Here is a 24,035-nt window from a genome sequence, read left to right as displayed (position 1 = left end):
CCTAAACAGGCGCACAGGGGCGGCCTCCCGGTTCCCGTCCCGGTTCCCGTCCCGGTTCCCGTCCCGGTTCCCGTCCCGGTTCCCGTCCCGGTTCCCCGTGCGGGCACCGCCGCCACCGTGTGCGCCGGCAATAGCGCTCCGCCGCGGCCGGAACTCCGCGCGCAGCCGCTGTTTCCGGGAGGGTGGCTCCGCAACGGAGCGGCCGGTGCGGGCGCACGTGGGCCGGGCCGGGGGACAGCACCGACCCGGGGGGACAGCGCGGGGCCCGGGGGGACAGCACCGACCCGGGGGGACAGCGCGGGGCCCGGGGGGACAGCGCGGGGCCCGGGGGAACAGCACCGACCCGGGGGGACAGCGTCGGGCCGGGCAGGACCGGGGCCCACGGCACGCCCGGCACAGGTGAGTGCTGGCTGCTCGTGAGGCCCGCGCTGTGCCGGCAGCTCCCGCCGCTCGGCCGCACCGCCGCGGCGCTGCCGGCCTGGCCGGTGCCCGCGGGGCCCGGGGCTGCCGTGCGGGGTGTGAATGGGCCCCGTGAGGTGGGTCCGGTGGTGCTTCGCGGTGTTCTCCAGCGGCTGTGCTGTGTACCCGGGCCCTGTGCTAACCGCGCTCTCTGTCTGTGCCAGCTGCGCCCGCTGTCGCACGGAGGAACTCCGAATCCTGCTGGTTGTAAGCAACTGTTGAACGAGTAAGATGGAGGAGAAAGAGAAGAAGAAGCATCGTGCAAAGCATAGCGGGCCAAAGGCAGAGAAGAAAAGGAAACGTTATCTCAATGACCTGGGAATAGGCGAAGAGGAGAATGCACGGAAGAGAAACCCCAAAGCCTTTACGGTGCAGTCCGCGGTGCGGATGGCCAGGACTTTCCATCGGTGAGGAGGGGAACTGGCTCTGGAGCGTGCAGAGGCGGCTGGAGGGGTGGGGGTTGCCTGGGCTTTCTTTGTTGCTTCGTGTAGGCATGCAAAGACTGTGATTTTCACTGGAGTGTCTGCCTAGCGTTCATCATTCATGCTCTAGTCTATGTGTGTGTGTCAGAAGTGGGGTGCTTTGTGCATCTCTGTTACACTGTACACTGTGCTAATCGATAGAAAAGCAGTATGGCTCCTTAGACTCAGAGTTCCTGATATCTCTGCTTGTGCTCCATTTTGTGTTCAAGCTTTTCCAAATACTGAAGACTTTCACATAGCAAATACCACTATCCATGACATTCCTGTATTTATTTATTACAAATTTTCTCCTCAGAACTCAGGATCTGAAGACTAAAAAGCATCACATTCCCGTGGTTGACCGGACTCCTTTGGAGCCACCTCCAGTGGTGGTGGTTGTGGTTGGCCCTCCCAAGGTTGGGAAGAGCACTGTAATAAAGTGTCTCATTAAGAACTTCACAAGGCAAAAGCTGGTTGAAATCCGGGGTCCTGTTACAATTGTTTCAGGTGAGAACAAAGATAGGAGAAATGGAAATGCTTCTTTTGTGCTCCTTACTTGTCTTGCCTTGAGAGCTTGGATGTGTTCATGTTCTCATGATTTTTGGACATTTTGAAGGAATCATTTGGATGTGTGATTTGGCACAGGTATAGTAAAAGAAGCTCAGATAATTTTAAATTAAAAAAAATATGTTTTAGCAGAATTATAAACAGGTAAAACCAGACTTTTCTGCAGTGATGCATGTTGGATGATTTGCATGCTAGACCAGAATCTGGGTCCCAGATACCCTGGAGGAACTTCTGGAATGTGACTTGAAAAGAAAACTATGAATTGGCTTGCTCCCTCTGTTTTATTTTTTGATGCTTAATTCTGTTTTCAGGTAAAAAACGCCGGCTGACCATTATTGAATGTGGATGTGACATTAACACAATGATTGACCTGGCTAAAGTTGCTGATTTGGTAAGTTAACAATGCAATGTGATTTCTACTATAATTTATATTGAATTGATTGGACTGCACCAGTGTCTCGTTTCTCTACACATTTTTTGCTGTCAAAGGCAAAACTGTCTTTGGTTTCAAAGAGAACAAGATCTGAACTCTTTGACAAACCTCATGTTCTGGAACAATCCCAGGACTTTCCTCATCTTGAGGGTGGGGGAAAGTAAAGTGTGTGTGTGGTGGTGGGGAGGATGTGAAAGAAGGGAAATGCTGCTGAGCTTCATTGCTAATTCCACTGGTAAACTCCTAGTGGAAGATGTTATAACAAGCCAAGGTGACAGTGACTTCTCGTTAAGGGATTTGGTTAAGCCATATAAAATCTGAAAATGATTTTTAGTCAAGAAGTTTTCAACTAATGTTCAAAGTGGAAGTATGTATTAGTGTAGTAATTGGGATTTTTTTTATGCACTCTGAGGTCCCCATCTGTCTCCATCTATCTTGTAGTAATATAACTGATTTCAGTGGAGCGTGGTCACTGTTGTAATTTACTTGCAACTTTTGTATCAAGAGATTACATCAACTGATCCTGGGGATTCAGTGCATGATCCATTTGTTTATAATTTTACTTTACAAGTGGATTTGGAGTATATTATTCTGTTATATTATTCTGTTACACTGTTACAAATACCTATTCGCAGCTGATTAGGTATTTGGATCCTTGTCTAAGTATTAACTATGTAAATATCTAAATACATGTGTACACTGAGCTAGATATTCTTCTACTTGCATGTTTTCTACTGAGTACAGGAGATGTACCAAACAATACAAATACTTCTGCTGCTGTATTTGGTGGATGTTTCAGATTCTGTGTGCACATGGTGGTGCTGAGAATCTGTTTGGATTTATTATTAGGGGTGCGAGATTACATCAGTGCTTGAATATCTGTCATCAGTTCCTGTATACTTTAAGTTCTTTATTATTGTTAAGACCCTAAACCAACTTTGCTTGCATTTCCATGTGACTCTTGGCTGCTGTTTCCCTGTGCCAGTGCATTTTAGTGATGTATAACAGCAGTTGCAACAAGGGAAAAAAGTTGGTTTTGTTTACCAAAAGACTTGGCCTTAGCAGCATTAGTGTATCCAAGACACAGATACAAGAGTTTTAATAATTTTCTAAGATGTTCCTGAAAATCTTGGAAGATAATCAGTTTTGCATGTTTTAGATTCACCAGGTAAACACTTGTTCAGATCTTATAATAAAGAATGTTACTGCATACTTAGAGCATCTAGAACATCTTTAGCAGCCAAGTTCCATACTTCAGATAAAAACCCAAAGTTGGTTTTCAAGTGTATGAAAAGAAAGTACAGAACCTTTCGCAAAATTTTGGTTCCTGAGAAGCTTGAGAGTTTAAAGGCGTGGTCTTTGAAATAAACTCATGTGGGCACTGTGGTATTGCTTCAGTAAAATGTGAATATTGTGTTTACAGGTTCTCATGCTCATTGATGCCAGCTTTGGATTTGAGATGGAGACATTTGAATTCCTGAACATTTGCCAGGTACATGGCTTTCCCAAAATTATGGGAGTTCTAACCCACTTGGACACATTCAAGAACAACAAACAATTAAAGAAGACTAAAAAGAAGTTAAAGCACAGATTCTGGACTGAAGTGTATCCGGTATGACATTTAGCAATAATTTTTTCATGTACTTTGCTTTATGGACGCTAAATTAAAAGTGGGTCAATACTTGTGTTTATTATGTCCTTATATCTTTCAAATAGTTAAGTGAGCAATGTTGATACTGTATCAGATTGTTTCATCTTTCTCCCGTTTGCTGAAATACTTGTGTGGTTATTCTCTAGCCAGTGTGATAAGCCACTAAATTTGCTACTAGGTCTGTAATGCAGGTGCTGCTCAAGGATGATCTGCTTGTAGGTCTGTTTGAGGTCTTGAGGATGTGAATAGTTTTCCAGTGAGATTTAGGGGATAATTTTCATATTGAAGTAACCTGGTTAGTTTGATCTTTCAGACCCAGTTGTAATGTAATTTTCAATTAAGATTTACAAATTAGCATTGCATTAATTGTATATTTTTCTTGTTAGCTTTATGGGTATTAAATCGAATTTTTTATGTTTTTATGTCTTTTTAATGTGTTTAGGGTGCCAAGTTGTTTTATTTGTCTGGGATGGTTCATGGAGAATATCAAAAGCAGGAAATTCACAATTTGGGGCGTTTTATCTCAGTTATGAAATTCCGGCCTCTCACTTGGCAGACGTCTCACCCATATATTCTTGCAGACAGGTGTGTTTTTCTCTCTGTTCTTTATTCTCAGTGTAGGTAGCACCTTGTTGTTTGAAAAAGCTGTGCTATTAGCCCTCAGCTCTGTGTGTGAATGGGTGTTTGGTGTTCCCTGAGTGGCTTTGGGAAGGGAAGGCGCCTCTCCAGGTTTGTGCCGTTCAGTTTTCATTTGTGTCAGATCATGTTCACCACTCTGGTATATTGTAAACACTTTTGAAACACAAGATAATTAAAATAATCCTGCTTGTTGATGGTTATTCTGAATTTCTGTGGAAAAGAAACAGCATTCTAGTGATTAAACAACAGCTGGTGAATTAGTCCTCTGAGTTCCCTGGAATATCTCTTCTGCTCCATCTCCCAGTATAGCATTTGATTCACAGTCTCTTTGGAACACGAAAGTAATCTTGATGGCAGCTGTGCTTGCTTGAGAAATTACCTCACCTTTCATATTTTACTGTCAAAATGCTTACAGTTATGACTAAATTCCCACAATAATCCAAGGTGCCTTGAATGAGCCTCTTTAGCTCTATTTCTTCAGGAAAAATTATCAGAGAAGTAGATAAGCATTGTGCAAAGTCCTGCAAAATGCATAAAGCAAAGAGAGGGAAAATGCAAACTCCACATTCTGTAGTTTTTCAGTAACATTGTTTTAGGTTGCTGTAACTGTTGCAGTTTCGTGATTGTTTTAAGCTGTTCTGCAGACGGCTTGTGTCCCCAATTCTCCTGCTTGGCTCTCTGTGCCGCCTCCCATGGGCAGTGTAGAAAGGAGTTTCCCCCTGCTCTGCCTGCAGACACCACTCTTTTCCCTGGTAGCTTCTGTGGTGTTGCTCACCACCATTCTTAGGGAAAAGAAGGTGTTGTGTGGCTGCTGGAATGTGACATGCGGCTGTTTGCCCTTTAATGGTGACTTTGATTAGAGGAGGGTTTTGTGTGCAAAGCCGATGAAGAGTAGTTAAAATGTGCTAAGAAAGCAGTATCTGTTCAGTGAAGTGTCAGTAAACCTTCTGGAAATTTGTTGAACATAATTGTACAGCTTTTAAAATACAATTCTAAAATGTTTTTAGGAGACCGTTTTTTCCATGATTTTTTTCTTTCTTATGATAATTCAGTTTTGACTATTAGAGTCTGCAGATCATGCAGTGGCAGCAGTGATGTTCTCTTCTCTTAAATTACCTTCTCTCAAAAGTTATCATTGAGACTCTGGATATTTTAACTGTCATTTTAAATGTTGAGTAGAATGGAAGAGCTGACAAACCCAGAGGAGGTTCGAATCAATCCCAAATGTGACAGGAAGATATCACTGTATGGATACCTGAGAGGAGCACACCTGAAAAACAGAAGTCAAATACATATGCCAGGTAATTTATCAGTCTTAGAACTCTTTCTGTATTGATCTGTGAAAAACAACATCGCTGAAATGATTTGTATCTTAAAGTATGTTATACAACAGATTTTCACCTTTTTAAATACCTGTTACGTTTTTGAAATTTTTTTCATAATGGACATTTTTGTGAAAATAAATCTTGTAAATAGTTTTGCTTTTAGTTGTGCAGTTTTGTTGCACTGATAAACACATTATTCAAAGTATTTAAAATTTTTCAAAGGTGTATCACTTTATAGGTGCTTAAAATGTAAAACATACCAACCCTAATGATGGAAAGTAAATTTGAATGATGTGAATTAGTAAATTATGTAATATGTTTGTTATGGTCAGAATTGAATAATATTTTAAAGGAATTATTAAAAAGTTTAATTAAGAAATACGATGATAATGAATTTACAGACCTACTCAGAAAAGTGAGTTGCTATCATTTGAAAACAAACAAAGAAACAAACAAAGCGTTGCAGGATTCTGGTGAATTTATGTATACTTCTCTGAGTTTAGTGGTAAGGCAGAGGAGTTGGATGTTTAGTACAGAGTTTCCTGTTGGTGAATTATTGTGTGTTCCCTCAGGTGTTGGAGACTTCACTGTAAGTGATGTGAGTTTCCTGCCAGACCCCTGTGCTCTCCCTGAGCAGCAGAAGAAACGTTCCTTAAATGAGAAAGAGAAGCTTGTCTATGCCCCTCTTTCAGGAGTTGGGGGAATTGTGTATGATAAAGATGCTGTTTACATTGACCTTGGTGGAAGCCATGCTCATGAAAAAGAAGAGGTAAAAGAATGCTACTGGTGGTTTGAATTCTCTTGGAAAATATAGTTTTCATCATTAAAGCCAAAATAGGTGTTTTAAAATAAGCTTCTGTAAAACAATCAATCCTTATCTATCTATAGTGGGTAATTAGTTTTTTACTTCAGGGATTTCAGAGAAGTGATATTTCTATTATCTGTTATTGTACAAAACATTGGAAGATCAGTTGATATTATACCTTTAGTTTGTGTAATAACTTTCCAAATATTGACCTAAGATTTATGAAATCTCTTGGCGATGGACTGTTACTACTCTTATTTTGCAGGACATGGTGATTGTTGGGAGAAAACTTAAAGGAATTAATTGGTCAAAGGGAGGAAAAAAAAAGCTTTACCTACAAACAAATTGAATTCAGTTTTTTTCCCCTGTATTGTGCTAAATGTTAAATATCTTTGGGTCTGTGATAATGTGATGGTATTTACTGTAGTAGTTGCATATTGTGGAGGAGTCCCTCTTCAATTATTCATGGGTTGATATTATAGACATTCTTGAAATGTGAAGAGGGGAAGGGAGACCTTGCTATTTTATTCTGAGAAAATGTTTATTTAAAATGCTCTGCAATTTTTTCTTGCATATGCATATTCTGCTGGTTTAGACTGATAGCTGTCATTAGACATTTGTTTATTTGACTTAATTGAAAAGTAAAAAATCTTATCTTTCTAGGAGGAAGTGAGGCCAAATCATGAACTTGTTCAGAGCCTCATCTCCACACACTCAGCCATTGATGTTAAGATGGCATCAAGCAAGGTCTCTCTCTTCATGGACTCTGCACCCTTGGGTTCAGAAGATGTAGGACAAGAGTAAGTTTTAAATGCTGAATCTCTAAGTTCAGGCTCTAATTTAGGGAAAATTCTCAATAGAGCACAGCTAGTAAAATGACATATTGTCTGATTTTTCGTCGTCTGAGATTACTCATATGCCACACTGTATTTTGGGACAGAAGTAATTGTTTGCAAGCAGTGTAGTCCTGCCTTCCAGGAATTTCTTGCTAGTACAAGTAACATTTCTGTTTTAATACATTCCATGGAAAATTAAAAAATTTATTTTTTTTTTGCATTCAATAACATTCAATATTCTTGAATAAAGAGACATTAAAGGATGCCGGTGCCTTTCTAATGGTCTACATAACTTCATTTTGTTTGAAAGAAAATTTGTAGAACTGTTTAACAATATTACCATGAAGCTTAATTCTTTCATTAAAATCTTCTTGTACTTTGCCATCTTACCCCAAATGTGGTCTTTGGGAAAACAGGTTTGTGATGCCAAAAGAAGAGAGGCAGGTGGATTTGAAGACTGGAAGAGTTCGTCGGAAGGCCGTATTTGAAGATGATGAGAAGGAAAATGATGATGTAGCAAGTGATGAGGAAGATGACCAAGAAGAAGGAGATGAAGAAGAAGGAGATGAAGAAGCAGTGTCTGAAGATGGCGGTGATGGTGATGATGAAAATGATGCTGAGGAAGAAAGTGAGAGAGTGCTCTTACGGGAAGGGATTGCTGTTAGGAGAGCCAAGCGTCTGAAAACAGAGATGGCTCAGGAAGAAGCTGTGAATGAGCTCCCAGCATTTGCTGACAGTGATGATGATCTGGAGATGAGCTCTGAAGAAGAAGAAACTGCCCCTGAAGACAGTGAGATGGAGGAAGAGGAGGAGGGGGACATACAAAGGACTTGTGAAGATGAAAGCTCAGGTAGTGAACCTGAGGCTGCAAATAAAAGAGCTGACTCTAAGCAGTATGATATGGATAGTGAACATATAGAAACAAAACCTCAAATCTCAGAGCACAGTCCCAAAAGAAAAGCAGTGCTCACTACAGATTCAGGAAACTGCACCGCGGAAGAGGCATCAGAATCTGAGGATGAGAACTCTTCCCTTGAAGAGGGTGATGATGAAGGAGGATCACATGAGGAATTAGAAGCTGAAGAATCAAATAGGAATGGATTTCAGCACAGTCAAGCAAAGAAAGCTGATAGTGTTAGACAGACTAAAGTTAAAACTGTAGATACTGAGGATGATGATGTGGAGAACCTTCTAAGAGAGGAAGAGGAGTATGAAGAAAAAATAGATCTTTCTGCTGACACAACAGGTAGACTATAACTGTTTAATTTTTACTGTCCACTTTAATTGTACTAATTGTTAAAGGATATCATTAGTAAATACTCCATCATTTTGCCTTTCATATATATATGTGTGTGTGTGTGTGTGTGTGTATGTATTTATATATTATTCTTAAGTAGAAAAACTTCAAGTTAGGAAAGCCTGAAATACTTGCTATTAAGCCTTTTATTTACATTGTAGTATGCGGTGTCAGATTTCCCTCCTCTAGAGGTGATTCATTTTATAAACAAAACTTAATTGATTTTGCATCTACTTTATCTTTATAGCTATGTGTGTAAAATTATGATGCTCTATTAGATCTAGAAAGACTAAAAAACATGTTTGGGGGAATGTTGCTAAATGCCTTAAGTATTCACTGTGCAGTGGAACAGGTATCTCCATCTTTGGAGATGTTCAAAAGCCATCCTGACATGGTGCTGAGCAGCCTGCCTTAGCAGGCTGCTTGAGCAGTGGGGCTGGACACAGAGACCTCCAGAAGTCCCTCCCGACCTCAACCATTCTGTGAGTCTGTGAAGAAGATATGTATCATCCTGAGCATGATCAAATCTGTTACTGTTGTTAATAAATTTTTAAAATTCTATCCTAAAAAAAAAAATCAGTGGCATAATTTATTATCAACAGTTTATGTTTCTGTGTGTATATGGAGTATGAGAAAAAGAAACTGTGGGTTCTGTCTACACTTTTTAAGCCTCTTGTCATGTCCTTATTTAAATTATTTTTGTAGTTGCTGATTCTTGTTCTTTTTTGCAATTTTTTTCCCTTTTCAGGTGCACTTAAATGGAAAGAGGATCTCACACAGAAGGCAGCTGAGGCCTTTCTAAGACAGCAGCGATCAACCCCCAATCTTCGTAAACTTGTGTATGGAACAGGTACAGATCTGTTTGGAAACTTGTCTCAGTATGTGCTGGCTTTTAGCTGTTACCAAGCTTTCAAGTCTGAATATTTGAGCACGGTCTTTTGGTAGGAGGCTTGAGGAGAGTTAATTACTTTTTAATTGCTGATGCTCATTTTCACTAATAATTGTATAAGACAGTTTTTACTTTTCCAATAAAAAGCATTTTGAGTTCATTTTCCAGACTAGTCAGTTGTTACTCATGTTTTCTGATACAGTTATTTCTTCCAAATGTTTAAGGGTGTAATGATTGATAGATATTATGCAAACCCATTGTGGTAATAGTGTTTCATAAATGGATTTTGTCTGTTGGCTGGTTTCAGGAATATCTGTCTCACAGAAAAGTGACTATGAAAGACTCTCTTATACATTTCATAGTATCAGGTGTTTGTCAAGGGGAAAATAGCTGGCTTAAAAGGAAGAGAAAATTGCTATTTATGTAACTTGTCCTGTTTTAATTCACAACTTTTACAGTGGTTGTGTGAGTGTGCCAATCTCATTCTGCAGAACCTTTGTAGAATGTGATGAGAATTTGGCCTTTGTAAACCTTCCCCAGTGCAGGTGTGGAAAGACTTTCTGACAGATTCTCCACTCTGGTATTCTTGATTTACAGACAAGCTTAATATCCTTCCTGTTCGCAGATCATTTTGGTATTGTTCCAGTTTGTGATATTGAACAAGCATACTCTGTTTACTTATGTTTTTTTAATATAATTCCAGTTACGAAAACAACTAGATCAGTGTACCTTTCTGTTCAGGCTTTTACATTTAAAACGGTTCCAGTTTGGTTCTTTAATTTCCTCAAACTGCTGCAGCTGTTGGGAAACAAGGAGATAGGTGGTTAATGAATTTCATGCATGTACTGTGGGGGAAATCATCACAGCCTCTGTGTTTGGTTTAGCTGTGGAGGATGAGGACCAGGAGAGTGAGGATGCAGATGATGAACTCGGAGGTTTGTTTCGTGTCAGCCGTCCAGACAAAGCATCCAAACAGAAGGCTAATGCTCTTGACTGCTCCAAATTTCTGGTAGAAAAGCTGCAAGATTGGGATTTAGAAGAGGTAATGCCCTTGGATAATTGCTTCTGCATATCCTGCCTGGTTCTGCCCTGTCTGTGTCTCATAAAGTATGACTGAGTTGTCATTGAAACAGACCTGTGGGAGCTATGGCCACTGTGTCTTAGATTCTGCCACTTGCTGTCACTGTAAGTAACAGATTCCAAGGTTTGTTCTTAGAAGAGTGGCAAGTTACAGTAAATCAATTTAATCTTTATCCCACGTGAATATTTGGTGGATAACAGTTTGTTCTTTTTTTTACCAAAACTAAAAAGCAGGGAAGACCCAAATGAAAATACAGTGTAGGGCAGAGATTTTGGTAGTGCAAAGACCTTTGAGCAAGAATTAAACTGGGTTTACAATCCTGCTTTTGGGGAGGCATTGTGTAGTTTTGGTAATGGGTGAATTGATGTGGAGCTGCATGGTAGAATTGTCTCTGAGGTGATGTCTCTGATGGGGAAGTGGGGAATGTCTTGTGGAGCATTTCTGTTGATGATAAGCTGCAGCTGTGCAAGGCAATGACACTTATTTTGCAGGTTATGAGCAGTATTCGAGACTGCTTTGTTACTGGAAAGTGGGAGGATGATAAAGATGCAGCAAAGCTGTTGGAGGAAGATGGTACGTGTAACACTTCTAAAAATGATTCCTGTATACAGGTTTTTTAAGAAAAGTATGACTTTTTAGTTATGTATGTAGAATATTGTGCCTTGGTGCTATACTTGCAGGTTTTTTTTTTTCAAGCTATTATATAAATTATTATGTAGATACTGACATAATTACACATTGCTGTCAGACTCTGTAGAAACAGTAGGCACATAACACATTCTGGAAATTTATTTTCCAAAAAATAGAGAATGTAATTTAAATTATAAAATGGAGTCCTTAGTCTCAAGACTTGGACATGCCAGCTTTGAACTATGTGTCTGAGTTAATCTATTCATCATTTATAGTTTATTCTTTTGGATAGTCATGGTAGAAATAAAAAGAAACTATTATTTATTGGGAAGACAAACTCGCCTTTCATGTTTGGCTGAAAAGTGAGACCTATCTTCAGATTTTTTTTGAGGTGGTGTTTTTGTTTGTTTGCTTTTAATTTGGAAATATTTAATTTAATAATGTGGCTGTATCTTACATGCATTATGATTGTGCTTTAACAGTCTTCTACAAGGTTATGTTTTTAACTTAAAAACTGTCAGCTATATATTTTGTTTTAAATTAAACATAGGAACTCAATTGCTCTGCTGATGTCTTGTGTCCTTAGAGTGCAAATGTATGTATTGGGAGTCCTTTGGTGTTATCTAAACTTAATTTACATTTTTTAAATCATAAGGGTATTGAAAGGGTAAAAGAGGAGCCACGTTGAGTTTAGCTGGGAATTTTCAGCTGAATCTGTAGAGAGGACAGAACAAACATATAAAACTTGATGGGAATCAAAAATATTTGGACTGAAACTAATCTCCACAGCAGCACTGAGAAATGCATAGTACTGAACACATGAGAGATGGTGTGGAGCAATACAGCAGAATGGTTAACTAATGCTCACGTGTCCTGGGTGCTCACTGTTGCAGAAGAGCTGTATGGAGATTTTGAAGATCTGGAAACTGGGGTTGTACACAAAGGAAAGGCTGCTGCTGGAGGAGAGCAGGTCTGATCTGCATTTTTGTGTTCTTTAGCAACATAAGTGTGTGTTTCTTACCAAGTGATAGGCATCCTATGTAATAAATGTGGTGTTCATAGAATCAATAGGAAGGAAATCAATGAAAGAAAATTTATGTTTATTACTGACTTTATCTAGAATGGCATGTTTTTAGCCTGAGCTTGAATTTTTGTTTATAGTTAATTATGTAGAAGTCACCTCACTTATTTAACAGTAGGTGTCAGGCTTAATCAAGAGCTGGAGGATCTGGAGGCAGGACAGAAGTATTTTAAAACCAAATGTAATCATGATTCTTTGTACTATATCATCTCATCTGATGCAGAAGATTATAGCACTCTGTTTAAACACAACAAATAGTGGAAACTTGACACAGTTTCCTAGTTCATTCCTCTTATCTGCATAAAGGAGGTTGGTGGAAGCAATTTTATGCTGTGGCTTGGATATCTTCCAATAACAGAACTATAGTTGTCTGTGACAGTACAAACTGAAAAATCAATTTCTTTTTGGACTGAGCAACTTGATGGCTTTGCATTCATTATAAAATTGAGGGTAATGGCATAATTTTGGCAGTTTTCAAATGGTCTGTGAACAAACTTCCTTCTCCCTGGTCTCAAGAGTGCTTCTAGCCTTCCAGCACAGTATTGCTCAATGCTATCAACAATTACTTTTTTTTCCTCCTGTATTATATATTCTTATATTAGCTCTAGAAATAACTGAGAGCTATTCTAGGGTCAGTTGTAGGGTCTGTTCCCTTACGTTAAAATGATTTTTAGTCAAAAAAGTTTTGTCAGTGAAAGGAATATGATTAGATCATGAGATCTTTTGGTCCTTGCTGAAGTTGTCTTGTATGAACAGCTTAATAATTTCTGTCTAAAATGGAAATGTTTTTCAAGTGTCTAATAATTGACACTATAAAAAAGTATTGTTTGATCATATATCATATCTATAAAAATATTGTTTAATAATATCTATCAAAATGTTGATCAGAATGGGTTGTTTTCAGTGAACCATTTTATATGTGTGACAACTTATTGTTGATTAGTCTGGAAGTGAAGAAGAGGAGGACGAAGATGAAAAAATGTCTAAACCAGAACCTGAGGAGGAGGAAAAGAAAAAGGAGCGCATGGACAAGAAAAGAAAGCTTAAAGAAATGTTTGATGCAGAATATGATGAAGGGGATGCCACATACTTTGATGATCTTAAAGAAGAAATGCATAAACAAGCACAGGTATAATCTGCTAATTTGACAATTTATCTGGTTATGTGTTTTCAAAAATGCTCCACAGAGTTTGTCCCCAAAAGACTTTTTCTTTGAGACACAGGTGGTGCTGAGGAGGTATTTCAGAAAGTACACACAAAGAAATACATGCTTGTGATTTTTTTAATGCTTGAACTTTTTGATTCTGTTATCTGGAAAGGAAAATAAGCAAACAAGCCAAACAAATGAAAGCTTAATTTAAACTGAGTGCAGTATTTAACCATACTTTAAATCACTGAATAAGGTGGATGTATAATCTAAACTTCAACTACTTTAAAAGTTTTTTAAATAAAAAAGGCATCCTTTTATGTGTAGGAAGGCGAAAATTCTCCTCATATTAATTTCTCTCATATTTTCCTAGTATTGTTTTGCTGTGATTTTTTTGCAGTGTTATTAATGAATAAATTCTCTGTCACAGTCTTTTTCATCCAACTGTGAAGTTATTTTGAGGAAAAAATAATTAATGACTATTGCTCTGTACATGTGGTAGAAGTCTTCAGTGTAACTGTATCCAGAATGTGAGGTGTTGGTTTTGTTCCAGGCCTTTGATTTTTTGCATAAGAACTTTTAAGCTTAAAAGTAATTTCCTTCTTTCACTGACTTGGGAGAACACTGCATTACATTGTTAATAACTCCACTGTCTTGTCTTCTGAGAAAATTTTGCCCTAAATAGTGTTAAATTAATCCTTACCTGTTTGTATTAGCCTCTGTCACAAAGGGTAATTTGAGCTCTGCTATGCTGATGCACTGAGAGCACTTAAAGGGTAAAGAAGGACATTCCGGTAAAAGAATCAGTGTCTTATGGGTAGCTAAACATCAGGAGCTAGAACAGGAGGGTGAGGCTTCTGTTATTCACAAGGCTATCTTCTTAAATATTTGCACAATATCTACTTCCTTATTCCATGGTACAAAAGAGCTTTTGATGATGTACAATGTAAGGATGCACAAAAATATTTTTAAGCTGCTGAGTAAGACAGGAGTGCAGCATCCTCATGAAGTGACACGTTAAAGATCAGGACATTAACTTTAAAAGGTACTTGGGCTCCTAAATAAAAAAATGTACTTCAGACAGTTGTATCTTTAAAATCCAAAGTCACCATAGTGCAAGGTGTATCAGAAGTCACTCAGCCATTTGCTTCTCTTGGGTACTGTCTTTCAAGTAGACTAACAGGCCCACTTGGGATCTCAAATTGGAAGGACTTTGTGATGGTAGAGATCTTCCTCTGAATAGGAACTCACAAAACCTATTAGATCTTTCCCAAAAAGATTTATATACATGTTGGCATGTTTTAAGTAGAACCAGCCCTTCATGAACAAGTTACTAATACTTGAATTTTGTGAATGATGATGTTCTTTGTCACATAGCTTAATCGAGCGGAATTTGAAGATCAAGATGATGAGACCAGAGTGCAGTATGAGGGATTCAGGCCTGGGATGTATGTTCGAATAGAGATTGAGAATGTGCCCTGTGAATTTGTCCTGAACTTTGATCCTCATTATCCTATCATCCTGGGTGGTCTCGGCAACAGCGAGGGAAATGTCGGCTATGTACAGGTACGTAGCCAAAGGGCTGAGTGCTTTTTATCTCGGTACAGGTGTGCTTCAGGGTGTCTGGAGTTACTGCTTTCTGTGCTTAAAATACAGTAAACACAGAGAGAAACTTCCATCCTTGTCTCCTGAATAGGGATTGGCTTTTGACACAAAGTGTAGTTCTACAGTAGCAGATCCTGGATTTTTACAGGCTTAATTGGATAACTGGAAAAGGTTACTGTATTGGATAACTGGAAAAGGTTACTGTTGTTTAATGTTCAGCTGCAGAGGTGTCTCAGGACTGAGATCTGATACTGTGATTGCTAAGTTGCAAACATTAATTGTACTCTGACCTTCATGATCCATATACAAGTGACTACAGAAAAGCTACTAGCACATATATAAATGTATTTTTAATATAATACTTGCTTGTATACATACACACATGGCTTCAGAGTGAATGACATACTGATTGAGCTTCCCAGTCGACCTAACATTAATGCGAATGTTTGAAGATAAACAAAGATATAACTTAGTGTATTAAAGATTCTAGTGTAGATAGAAGTTGCTTTCAGTCATTCCTGAAAAATTAAGGCTTGAATTTCAGAATCACTATTGCCATCCTGTAGTAGCATGATTCACCTTCTCTTCTATTCAGCTGCGCCTGAAGAAGCACCGGTGGTACAAGAAGATCCTGAAGACGCGCGATCCCTTGATCCTGTCGCTGGGCTGGAGGCGCTTCCAGACCATCCCCATGTTCTACATGGAGGACCACAACGGGCGGCACCGGCTGCTGAAGTACACGCCGCAGCACATGCACTGCGGGGCGGCCTTCTGGGGTGAGCCCCGCTGCGGCCCTGCGCCGCTCGGGCTGTGCGGGACGCACCAGGAAATGCAGCTTTTGGAATGAGAAATGCAGCTTTTGAAACTTCCCTGTGGAACAAAACATACGCCAAAGGAGTATGGGAAAATAGGCAGTTGTCTAATATTTGTGGATTATGTAAATGATTTGTGAATTGTTTGGCTTTTAAACAAATTCTGAGCATTCTGCTAAGTTGTCGCATATCGAAGAGATAGACTTTGCACACATTATGGGCCCTGCCCTTGCATGAATAACTTCTTGTTAACCATTCCTTTATGGGGCTTTAAATGTGAGCAATTGTTCAAGTTCTTTAAACTTTGGTTTTCTTAATTGAGTATATTTGTCATGTATTTTTAAGCTTTTGGAATTTAAATAGGGGCTAGATATTGTGTAGTAAAACTCCTCAGAAATTTTAAAATTTATTTTCTTTTAGGGCCCATCACTCCTCAGGGGACAGGATTTTTGGCAGTGCAGTCTGTTAGTGGCACAACGGTAGGTTTGTTACCACAGAATGTTGATTAATGTTTTCTATGGATATTTGGGCAAAATATGTATATTTTGGGAAGAAGGTTTACATTATGATAAAGCAGTGTAGTTGTAGGAACTAAGAAAGTAGCTAGACTCAAGCTTTTGAAAGGTGTATTGTGTTGAGGTGGGAAACTGTATGGAGAGGACTTTTTTGTTTGTTTGTTTTTTTAAACAAATTTCAGGAAGAAATTGTTTACTGTGAGGGTGATGAGGCTCTTTCACAGGTTGCCCAGAGAAGCTGTGGAATTATTATCTCCTTCCTAAATATGCCTTCAAAGTACTATTGCACAGTTGTCTTTTTGCATGTTTGAAAAGGCTATTTTCATCATGTGTCCCTCACATAATACAGTGTCTTAGAGCAGTGCACAAAGCACTTCTCCTTTGAGACTTCCTGTCTGAGTAAGATTCTGTTTCATAAAGAGAACACAGTGAGGTAGATCACAAGGACTTTTAGATTGTTTCCAAGGTAATTAGAATGGCAGCTCTGGAAATCTCATTAGTGAATGGTAGGAATGTTATGTCAGCAGCACCTCAACTAGTCTGTACTAGTCAATCTGCATTTTTCATGCTGCATTACTTCTGTAAAGGTTAGAAATTCTGAATCTTAAAAGTGAAATGTGGAGTGCAGGTGCCCCACAACATACTTCTCTCTTAAGTTGGAAAGATTCAATGGGTGGACTGTTTAGTGGAGGAGGAGTTGGATGAATGGCCACATCTGGAGGGTAGTGGTCAACGTGCAGTGTCCTGATGTGCAGTGGTGACAAGTGGTGTCCCTCAGCACTCTGTACTGGGACCAGCACTGACCATCAGTGACACAGTTTGGAGGCACCACTAAGCTGAGTGATGTGGTTGACATGCCTGAGGAATGGATATGTCCAGGGGAGCCTTGAGAAGTGGTCCTGGGGGAAGGCTATAAGGTTCAATTGGAACCTTATGGGTTCCCACACCAGTGGGGCAACCCCCAGTATCAGTGCAGATTGTGCAATGAAGGGATTGAGAGCAGCCCCTGCTGAGAAGGACTTGAGGATTCTGGTGGACGAGAGGCTGGACATGCTGTGGTCATGGGAACTCACAGCCCAGAGAGCAAATGCCATCCTGGGCTGCAGCAAGAGCAGTGCCAGCAGCAGAGCAAGGGAGGGGATTCTGCCCTTCTGCTCTGCTCTGCTCTGGTGAGACCCCAGCTGGAGTACCATGACCAGCCTCGGGGCCCTCAGCACAGGAAAGACACGGACCTGTTGGAGCAGGTCCAGAGGACAGTCACAAAGATGACTGGAAGGATGGAGCACCTCTCCCAGGAGGAAGGGCTGTGAGGAAGTTGGGGTTCATCATGGAGAAGAGAAAGCTCTGAAGAGACCTCATTGCAGCCTTTCAGTACATAAGGGGGGCTTAAAAGAAATATGTGGATAAACTTAGCAGGGCCTCCTGTGGTAGGATAATGGGAATGATTTTAAATTAAAAGAGTTGTAGTTTAGACTAGATATGAGGAAGAAGTTTTTTACAAGGGTGGTAAAACACTTAACAGGTTGACAAGAGAGGTTGTGGATGCCCCGTCCCTGGAAATACTCAGAATCAGACTGGATGGGGCTCTGAGAAACCTATCTATTGGAAAATCTAGTCCCACCCCCCTGCTCACTTAGGGGGGTGGGACTAGATGACCTTTAGAAGTCATCTAGATGACCTTCCAATCACACTGGTTTATGATTCTGTGATTCTAAATGGCATCTTCACTGTTTGAGAAATACACATTCAGCAGTGTCTTTCATGTCTGATGTTTCAGCCTGACTTCCGGATTGCTGCCACAGGAGTTGTGCTCGATTTAGATAAATCCATAACTATTGTTAAGAAATTAAAGTTAACTGGTTTTCCATTCAAAATTTTTAAGAACACTTGTTTTATTAAGGTAAGTTCATAGGTATGTATACTGTAAAACCAGATGTACTAATATTAGGAAGGAATGCAACCTGGCATTGTTTTTCCTGAGGCATAAATTCTCAGTTATTGTTGAATGCTGTTCTGGATCTCAGGAGCTGCCTTTGGTTTTTTGAGCTCCCTTCTATGTGATCTCTAAAGGTACTGGTTACTACAAGGAATATGAATAATTGTTAACCAGACAAAAATTCTGGAACAGTCATCTGATTCACATTCGGTGTGATTTTTTTTCCTTCCCACCCCCTGCTTCCTTCCTAAACCACACTGATTAGTAGTGGTAGACACCTTTGGAGGATGTAAACCTATGCCTGGTAGGTGTCAGTCTGATCTCTCCCACTAAATTTCAGCTCTGGAGCCAAAGGAGACTTCTAGCAGTGCTTAAAACTTCTCAGTTACAGTTTAAAAAAATGTTTGGGGTAGGAAGTGCTGCAGAAGTGAATGTTCACTGACCTTCCCACTGTGCTTAGCTGTGCTTTCAGGCTCAGGGAGAGCTTAGGTTGTTCTGCATTTGAGGCAGCAAGCAGATAAGCAGTGATCCCAGCAATGAAGCACTTAAGTATTTGCACCAAGCATAGACAGATTTTTTTCCTTGCTTTTCTTGTGATATATGAAAGAAGCACAAACCTTCAGGAACTGTATTGTATTAGAATCTCAGAACTAGCAATTTAAGGCAGCTTGCTTGCTTGCTTTTAAGTTATCCTGTGTTCCACCAAATTACTTTAAAGGAGAACTGTAAAGCTTCTGTAGATATGTTCAGTTTTGAAATTTTAAATATATTTATTTAATGCTTAGCAACCTTGCCTGTGATATATGACTAAGTAGATTGCTTTCTGTAGCTCACCTAAAGTCATCCCAGTGGGTTTTTGGTATGATCAGCACTCTTAGTCTAAAGACAATGCTATGCTTCTCCTGTTTATAAGATATACTTGTGGGAATTCTGTTTTTGTGGCCTACACAGGTCACAAAGAGAGACTTGGCATCTTGAGTGACGGTGGGTAATTCACATTTTCAGGGAATGTTTAACTCTCAGTTGGAAGTGGCTAAATTTGAAGGTGCAGCAATCCGTAGTGTGAGTGGCATCCGAGGACAGATCAAAAAGGCCCTTCGGGCTCCCGTGGGTGCTTTCAGAGCAACATTTGAAGACAAGTTGCTGATGAGTGGTAAGTTGCATGTTGCAAGTAAGTTATCGCACAACTTTCATCCTTCTTCACAGATTGTAAAGCCGTGTCTCAGAATTCTGGGATCTGATAATTGAGATATGAATTCGTAGAGCAAGAAATACCTTGTGAGATGCAGAGTGGAATTCAAAAGAAGTATATTTTGTGTTGGATTTCTTTCACTTATTCTCAGAAGACATATAGTATGCAGATAAAAAGGCATGAGTTGAAGACATGCATCTTCAAGTGTTGTAATCCTTTACACAGCATGGTTTTAGTCCTTGAACATGATGAATTTAATGGTACAAGTGCTAGAAGGACACTTTTCTGAGAAGTCCAAGAATTGGCATTGTAACTCCAGTTAACTTTTTTCTGTAACCTTTTGGGGAAATTGTGCAGAGGATCTCCCGTGTTTGCTGTGTCACTGTGATATTGAGAATACAAGTTTATACTTACTTGGGTTTATATGACCTGTTTTCCTAAACACACCAAAATCACAGATAGTGCAAAATAAAAGCAGGTTAGTTCTTTTATAAAAATAGGCAAAGAAAATTGGTTTTGTCAGTAATTATACAGGCACATCTACATCTATGAATTCTGTTGCTTGTTCTTGAATATGAATGATGAACAGGATGGTATTCAGCTGCCTACTCTTCAGGAATGTGTGCTGTTCGTGCCTTTATGGGATTTTGCATTGCTTTTACCACAAGTTGAAGACATTTGGTCTATATACCAAAAACTGTGCTAGCATGTGGTGTGGTATCTGTTCTGTTCAGGCAGTCTTTGCTTAGTGCAGATGTGATGAACTCTTCACATTTCATATTTTTAGAGCCAAGTAACGTTCCCTTTTCTTTCAGATATTGTTTTTGTGAGGACTTGGTATCCTGTTTCTATCCCAATGTTTTATAACCCCGTAACATCCCTGCTGAAACCGGCAGGTGAGAAAGATAGTTGGAGTGGAATGAAGACAACAGGCCAGCTGAGGTATGAGCGAGGCATCAAACTGAAACAAAACAAGGATTCTCTCTATAAGGTATATTTCTGTTTTGTTTTATTTTTAAAACCAGTCAAATTTGCAGTGTGTCTCAGACCTGTGCAAACTGAGAGCAGTATGAATACATGTTCATACACATGCATGTGTGACTTCAAATTTTTATCTACAAGGCACAGTCCTGGCATGAGATGGAAATAAAACAGTTGAGAGTAGATTGTTACGGGTTAGTTAAAGTTTATAAAGTAATCTGCAGGGCAGAAGTCTTCTCCAGAAGCTTACTGAGACTTCTGCTGCAGTCATTGGGATGAACATATCATTGACAGTTCAGTCCAAGGTTGTCAGGATTTTTTTTTTTTTACTTTTGATTTGTGTTTTTTTTGAGGAGTGTGTATTTCTGTTTTGGTTTGTGGTGGTTTGTGGGGTATTTTCCCCGCTGAAAGATGAATAATTAGATAAAAGCTTTTTAAAATCATGATATATATTCTCTATTCATTATTTTAGCCTATTGTGAGGGAGAAGAGGCACTTCAATAAGCTTCACATTCCTAAAGCCCTGCAGAAGGCACTGCCTTTTAAGAATAAGCCTAAGAATCTTGAGAAGAAAGGCAAGACTCCAAAAGACCAGTGGAGACCAGCTGTTATCAGGGAGCCTCATGAAAAGAAGGTAATTATCACTTACTCTGAAACAAGGACTCCTGAAGGGTAAATGTGCTGTTTAAAGCTTTTCTAACTATTGTTTTGGCATTTGAATCTACTGCTAGTGCTGAAGATATATATGTTCCTAGTGAAAAGTGATCACTTGCAATTTGTTTTGTTCCTGTTTGGCACACAGTATGTATATGGAACTGTCACTGAGTGGATGGTGTCTATTTTTTAGACTAGTAGGTCACCTGAAGCCTAAATACAACTTTTGTCCTTGTCATAGCACTTGCAAGGTATTTCACTTGGATTTAGTGCTCTCATATTATGGGTGACTTAAATTGGCAGCTGCAGTTTTTTGACTTGTCATTGCCATGCATTATTTACACAGGATTTGAAGCAAATATTCTGCTTGCAAAATTGAGAATTAGAGTGCTTGCAAAGGCAAGAAGATCCAAACTGCAGTTTAAATGTTCTATAGTAGCAATTAGGCATAGCCTTTTAAGAGCTATCTAACCAAAATCAGAGTTCACAAAAATTAAACCTTTGATTAACTTCCTAACAGGATAAATAATGAAACCATTTTAGAAATTGCATAACGGGTGCAGAGATAATTAGGAACTTGCCTTGAATCTCTTATTCATTATGTGTGTCTGCTAAGGCTGCACTGTGTCTTGCTCACCAAAACTGAACTGCATGTCTGTTGATTGTCTATTTTCTGTTCTAGATATCAGCTCTACTCAGTGCTTTGAGTACAGTGAATAATTACAAGATAAAGAAAGCCAAAGCAAAGCATCGGGAACAGCTTAAAGAATATCTGAAAGTTAAGCAGAAGGAGGATGAACAGAAATTCAAGAGGCAAAAGGAAGCTAAGAAGAAAGTCTATCGCATACTGGGACAAAGGGAGAAAAAGAGGCAGAAGTCAAGCTTGAAAGGATCTAGTAAGAGAGAGAAGAGTACATAAAATTTCATCAGATTTCAGGCCAAATGAGGAAATAGGGTAGCTGTGCAATTTTCTCTTGAAGAAACAAAATGGTCTTGGACTTCACCAGATGTGCTTTCAAGAGAAGAAAGAAATGCAAATATGACCTTACTCACACTCTTGAGTACATTTGGCATTGTATATAAATAAGATGTGGAAGTATGAATTGTGGTTTTTATAGAGGAATATTCTGGAGGACTTGGTATTTCAGTATATTTCTATGCATACTACATATTCTATCTAGCCAATAAAATATTTTAATCAATTACAGAATATTGTTTCTTTGTGTTTTGTCTTAGTGGAGTTCTTTAGAAGAAAACTCCCCTGAATATCTCCAAATATGTCCCTTATTTTGAGCTATTACCTACATTTTTCCCTTGGCAAATCTTTTATTAAAAGGTGTGAAGATCAGCTCTTACTGGGTAGGAGTTTGGGAAATTCTTTATCTTTGATCAGAGTAGCTCGTTCCTGTGCTAGGATAATTTCCCCCTACATAAAAGCATCTCAGTTTTTATCACTTCTCACTAGGTTATTAAGCAGATCTTAAAAACAGTGTTGCGTCTAGATTTTGTGTTACTTGGCCAGTTTTGGCACCCTGAGGCTGCCAGTAGATCCCTCACTGACTGCAGTTTTCTGGGCAATCAGTATCAGGCCTTTCCCAAATGTGTGTAGCTACTCTGTGATTTTCTGTGGGGTAAGTACTGACAAGGGTAACTTGCTTCCTTTGGGAACATCTTCCTGTGTCCAGCCAGCTTGGTTTCATGGTACACTGTTAGGCTTAAGATGAATGGAGAGAAGAGGTGGTAGATGGTTTAAATCCTGTTAAATTAACTGACAGTTGAAGTCTTTCTGTGCATGACAGAAGACTTTGAACAATCATTTTGCTGGAAGAGCAGCAGAATTTATTTTTTATGCTGTATATGGCATTAAGTAGTTACTATGGTATACTTATTTTTAATATGCTATCCTCAAACAGGCAGTGGGGCAGATAATAGCTGTAATTTCTTGGTCTCCTTCCTGCAAAGGTTTACTCTTGTCATCAAGCTGAGATTCATTATTATTACACTGTCGTAATATTTGCTATCTCAGATGTGAGATCCCATGTGGGATCAGGCTGCCTCACACAAAAGCCTTTGGTTGAATGAGTCTGTAGATTTAAAAAAAAATATTTAATATTTTGGGATTTTCTTAATTAATCTCATAATGTTCTGTTTACTGATACAGAAATTCTTATGCATCCATCTTTCTCTATATGATACTAAGCTGACACCTGACTCAAATTAATTTGTCAGTATTTTTTTTTCCCTTGTGAGATTCAGATGAGGTCACATGAATATGAAAACATGGTTTATGTTTGAATAATTGAAGAGTCTCTGCTGAATAGACAACTACAGCCTTCAGAGATTTACAGGGAAATTGTTGGCATTTTGCCCCACAGAGTAATACAGGATGGCTGGCCATGACTTTGTTTCTGCAGGTTTCTTTCTGCTTTTGTCCAGCTGTGCTAGGCTAGATCTAATTAAGCCATCAAGGAAGTGTTTCCTATTAACCCTGTTTTTATGCTGTTGTGAGCGAACTTCCATCTTAGGTGCTGTTTGGATCTTTCATGCATTCACAGGGGACAAGCTTGGGAAGTTAGCACAGCAGCATTTGACTTTAGGTTTTCACATTTGCTATTTGCATGTAATGAAAAATATGAGCCTGGGAAGTTAGCACAGCAGCACTTGACTTTAGGTTTTCACATTTGCTATTTGCACGTAATGAAAAATAACTTAGATCTGGTTTATCCATAATAGGTCTGCCAGAGACAAAAATGGTGGGTTTCAGTCTTCATTGTGGAGAGAAGCACTTGGAGAGCCAGCTGAGTGTGAAGATGTTACACCTGGGAAGACAGTGCAAGATACTGGTTTTGGATTATAGTTTTTGTTTCCTTTAGGTGGCCTTCTTCAGTGGGAGTGAAAATGTAGTAAATTGGCCAGACTTGTTTCAGAGGAAGCCAAGTGCAGTAGGCGGTGGGTGGTAGGTGGGAGCTGGTGTGCGCAGTGAGCGCGGCGGCGCAGGAGCGGGCCAGGGCCTTGCCCTGCGGCTGCTCCATGAGGAGA

At 39.4% G+C, this 24,035-nt stretch overlaps 1 protein-coding gene across 1 annotated transcript; it reads left to right on the top strand.

Moving 5' to 3' along the window:
* Nucleotides 1-249: 249 nt before the first annotated feature.
* Nucleotides 250-22,206, top strand: BMS1 (BMS1 ribosome biogenesis factor). Its single transcript, XM_030275892.4, has 23 exons — nucleotides 250-399; nucleotides 624-866; nucleotides 1,237-1,427; nucleotides 1,799-1,878; nucleotides 3,344-3,532; nucleotides 4,014-4,156; nucleotides 5,390-5,511; nucleotides 6,108-6,304; nucleotides 7,004-7,140; nucleotides 7,593-8,422; nucleotides 9,222-9,323; nucleotides 10,247-10,404; nucleotides 10,935-11,016; nucleotides 11,967-12,043; nucleotides 13,098-13,283; nucleotides 14,679-14,867; nucleotides 15,502-15,682; nucleotides 16,139-16,197; nucleotides 18,011-18,133; nucleotides 19,175-19,322; nucleotides 20,177-20,352; nucleotides 20,815-20,976; nucleotides 21,679-22,206. The coding sequence occupies exons 2-23, from the start codon at nucleotides 691-693 to the stop codon at nucleotides 21,913-21,915; spliced, it is 3,945 nt and encodes a 1,314-aa protein (XP_030131752.4). The 5' UTR covers nucleotides 250-399; nucleotides 624-690; the 3' UTR covers nucleotides 21,916-22,206.
* Nucleotides 22,207-24,035: the final 1,829 nt, after the last annotated feature.

Source organism: Taeniopygia guttata, chromosome 6 (genome assembly GCF_048771995.1).
Source record: "Taeniopygia guttata chromosome 6, bTaeGut7.mat, whole genome shotgun sequence".
Taxonomy (NCBI): Eukaryota; Metazoa; Chordata; class Aves; order Passeriformes; family Estrildidae; genus Taeniopygia; species Taeniopygia guttata.
This window is presented reverse-complemented; position numbering and strand designations above follow the sequence as displayed.

Coding starts and splice junctions, on each gene's coding strand:
- BMS1 (XM_030275892.4), top strand. CDS start 691: ATGGAGGAGAAAGAGAAGAAGAAGCATCGTGCAAAGCATAGCGGGCCA. Junction 3,533..4,013: donor TCTGGACTGAAGTGTATCCG/GTATGACATTTA, acceptor TAATGTGTTTAG/GGTGCCAAGTTGTTTTATTT. Junction 19,323..20,176: donor AGACAAGTTGCTGATGAGTG/GTAAGTTGCATG, acceptor CTTTTCTTTCAG/ATATTGTTTTTGTGAGGACT.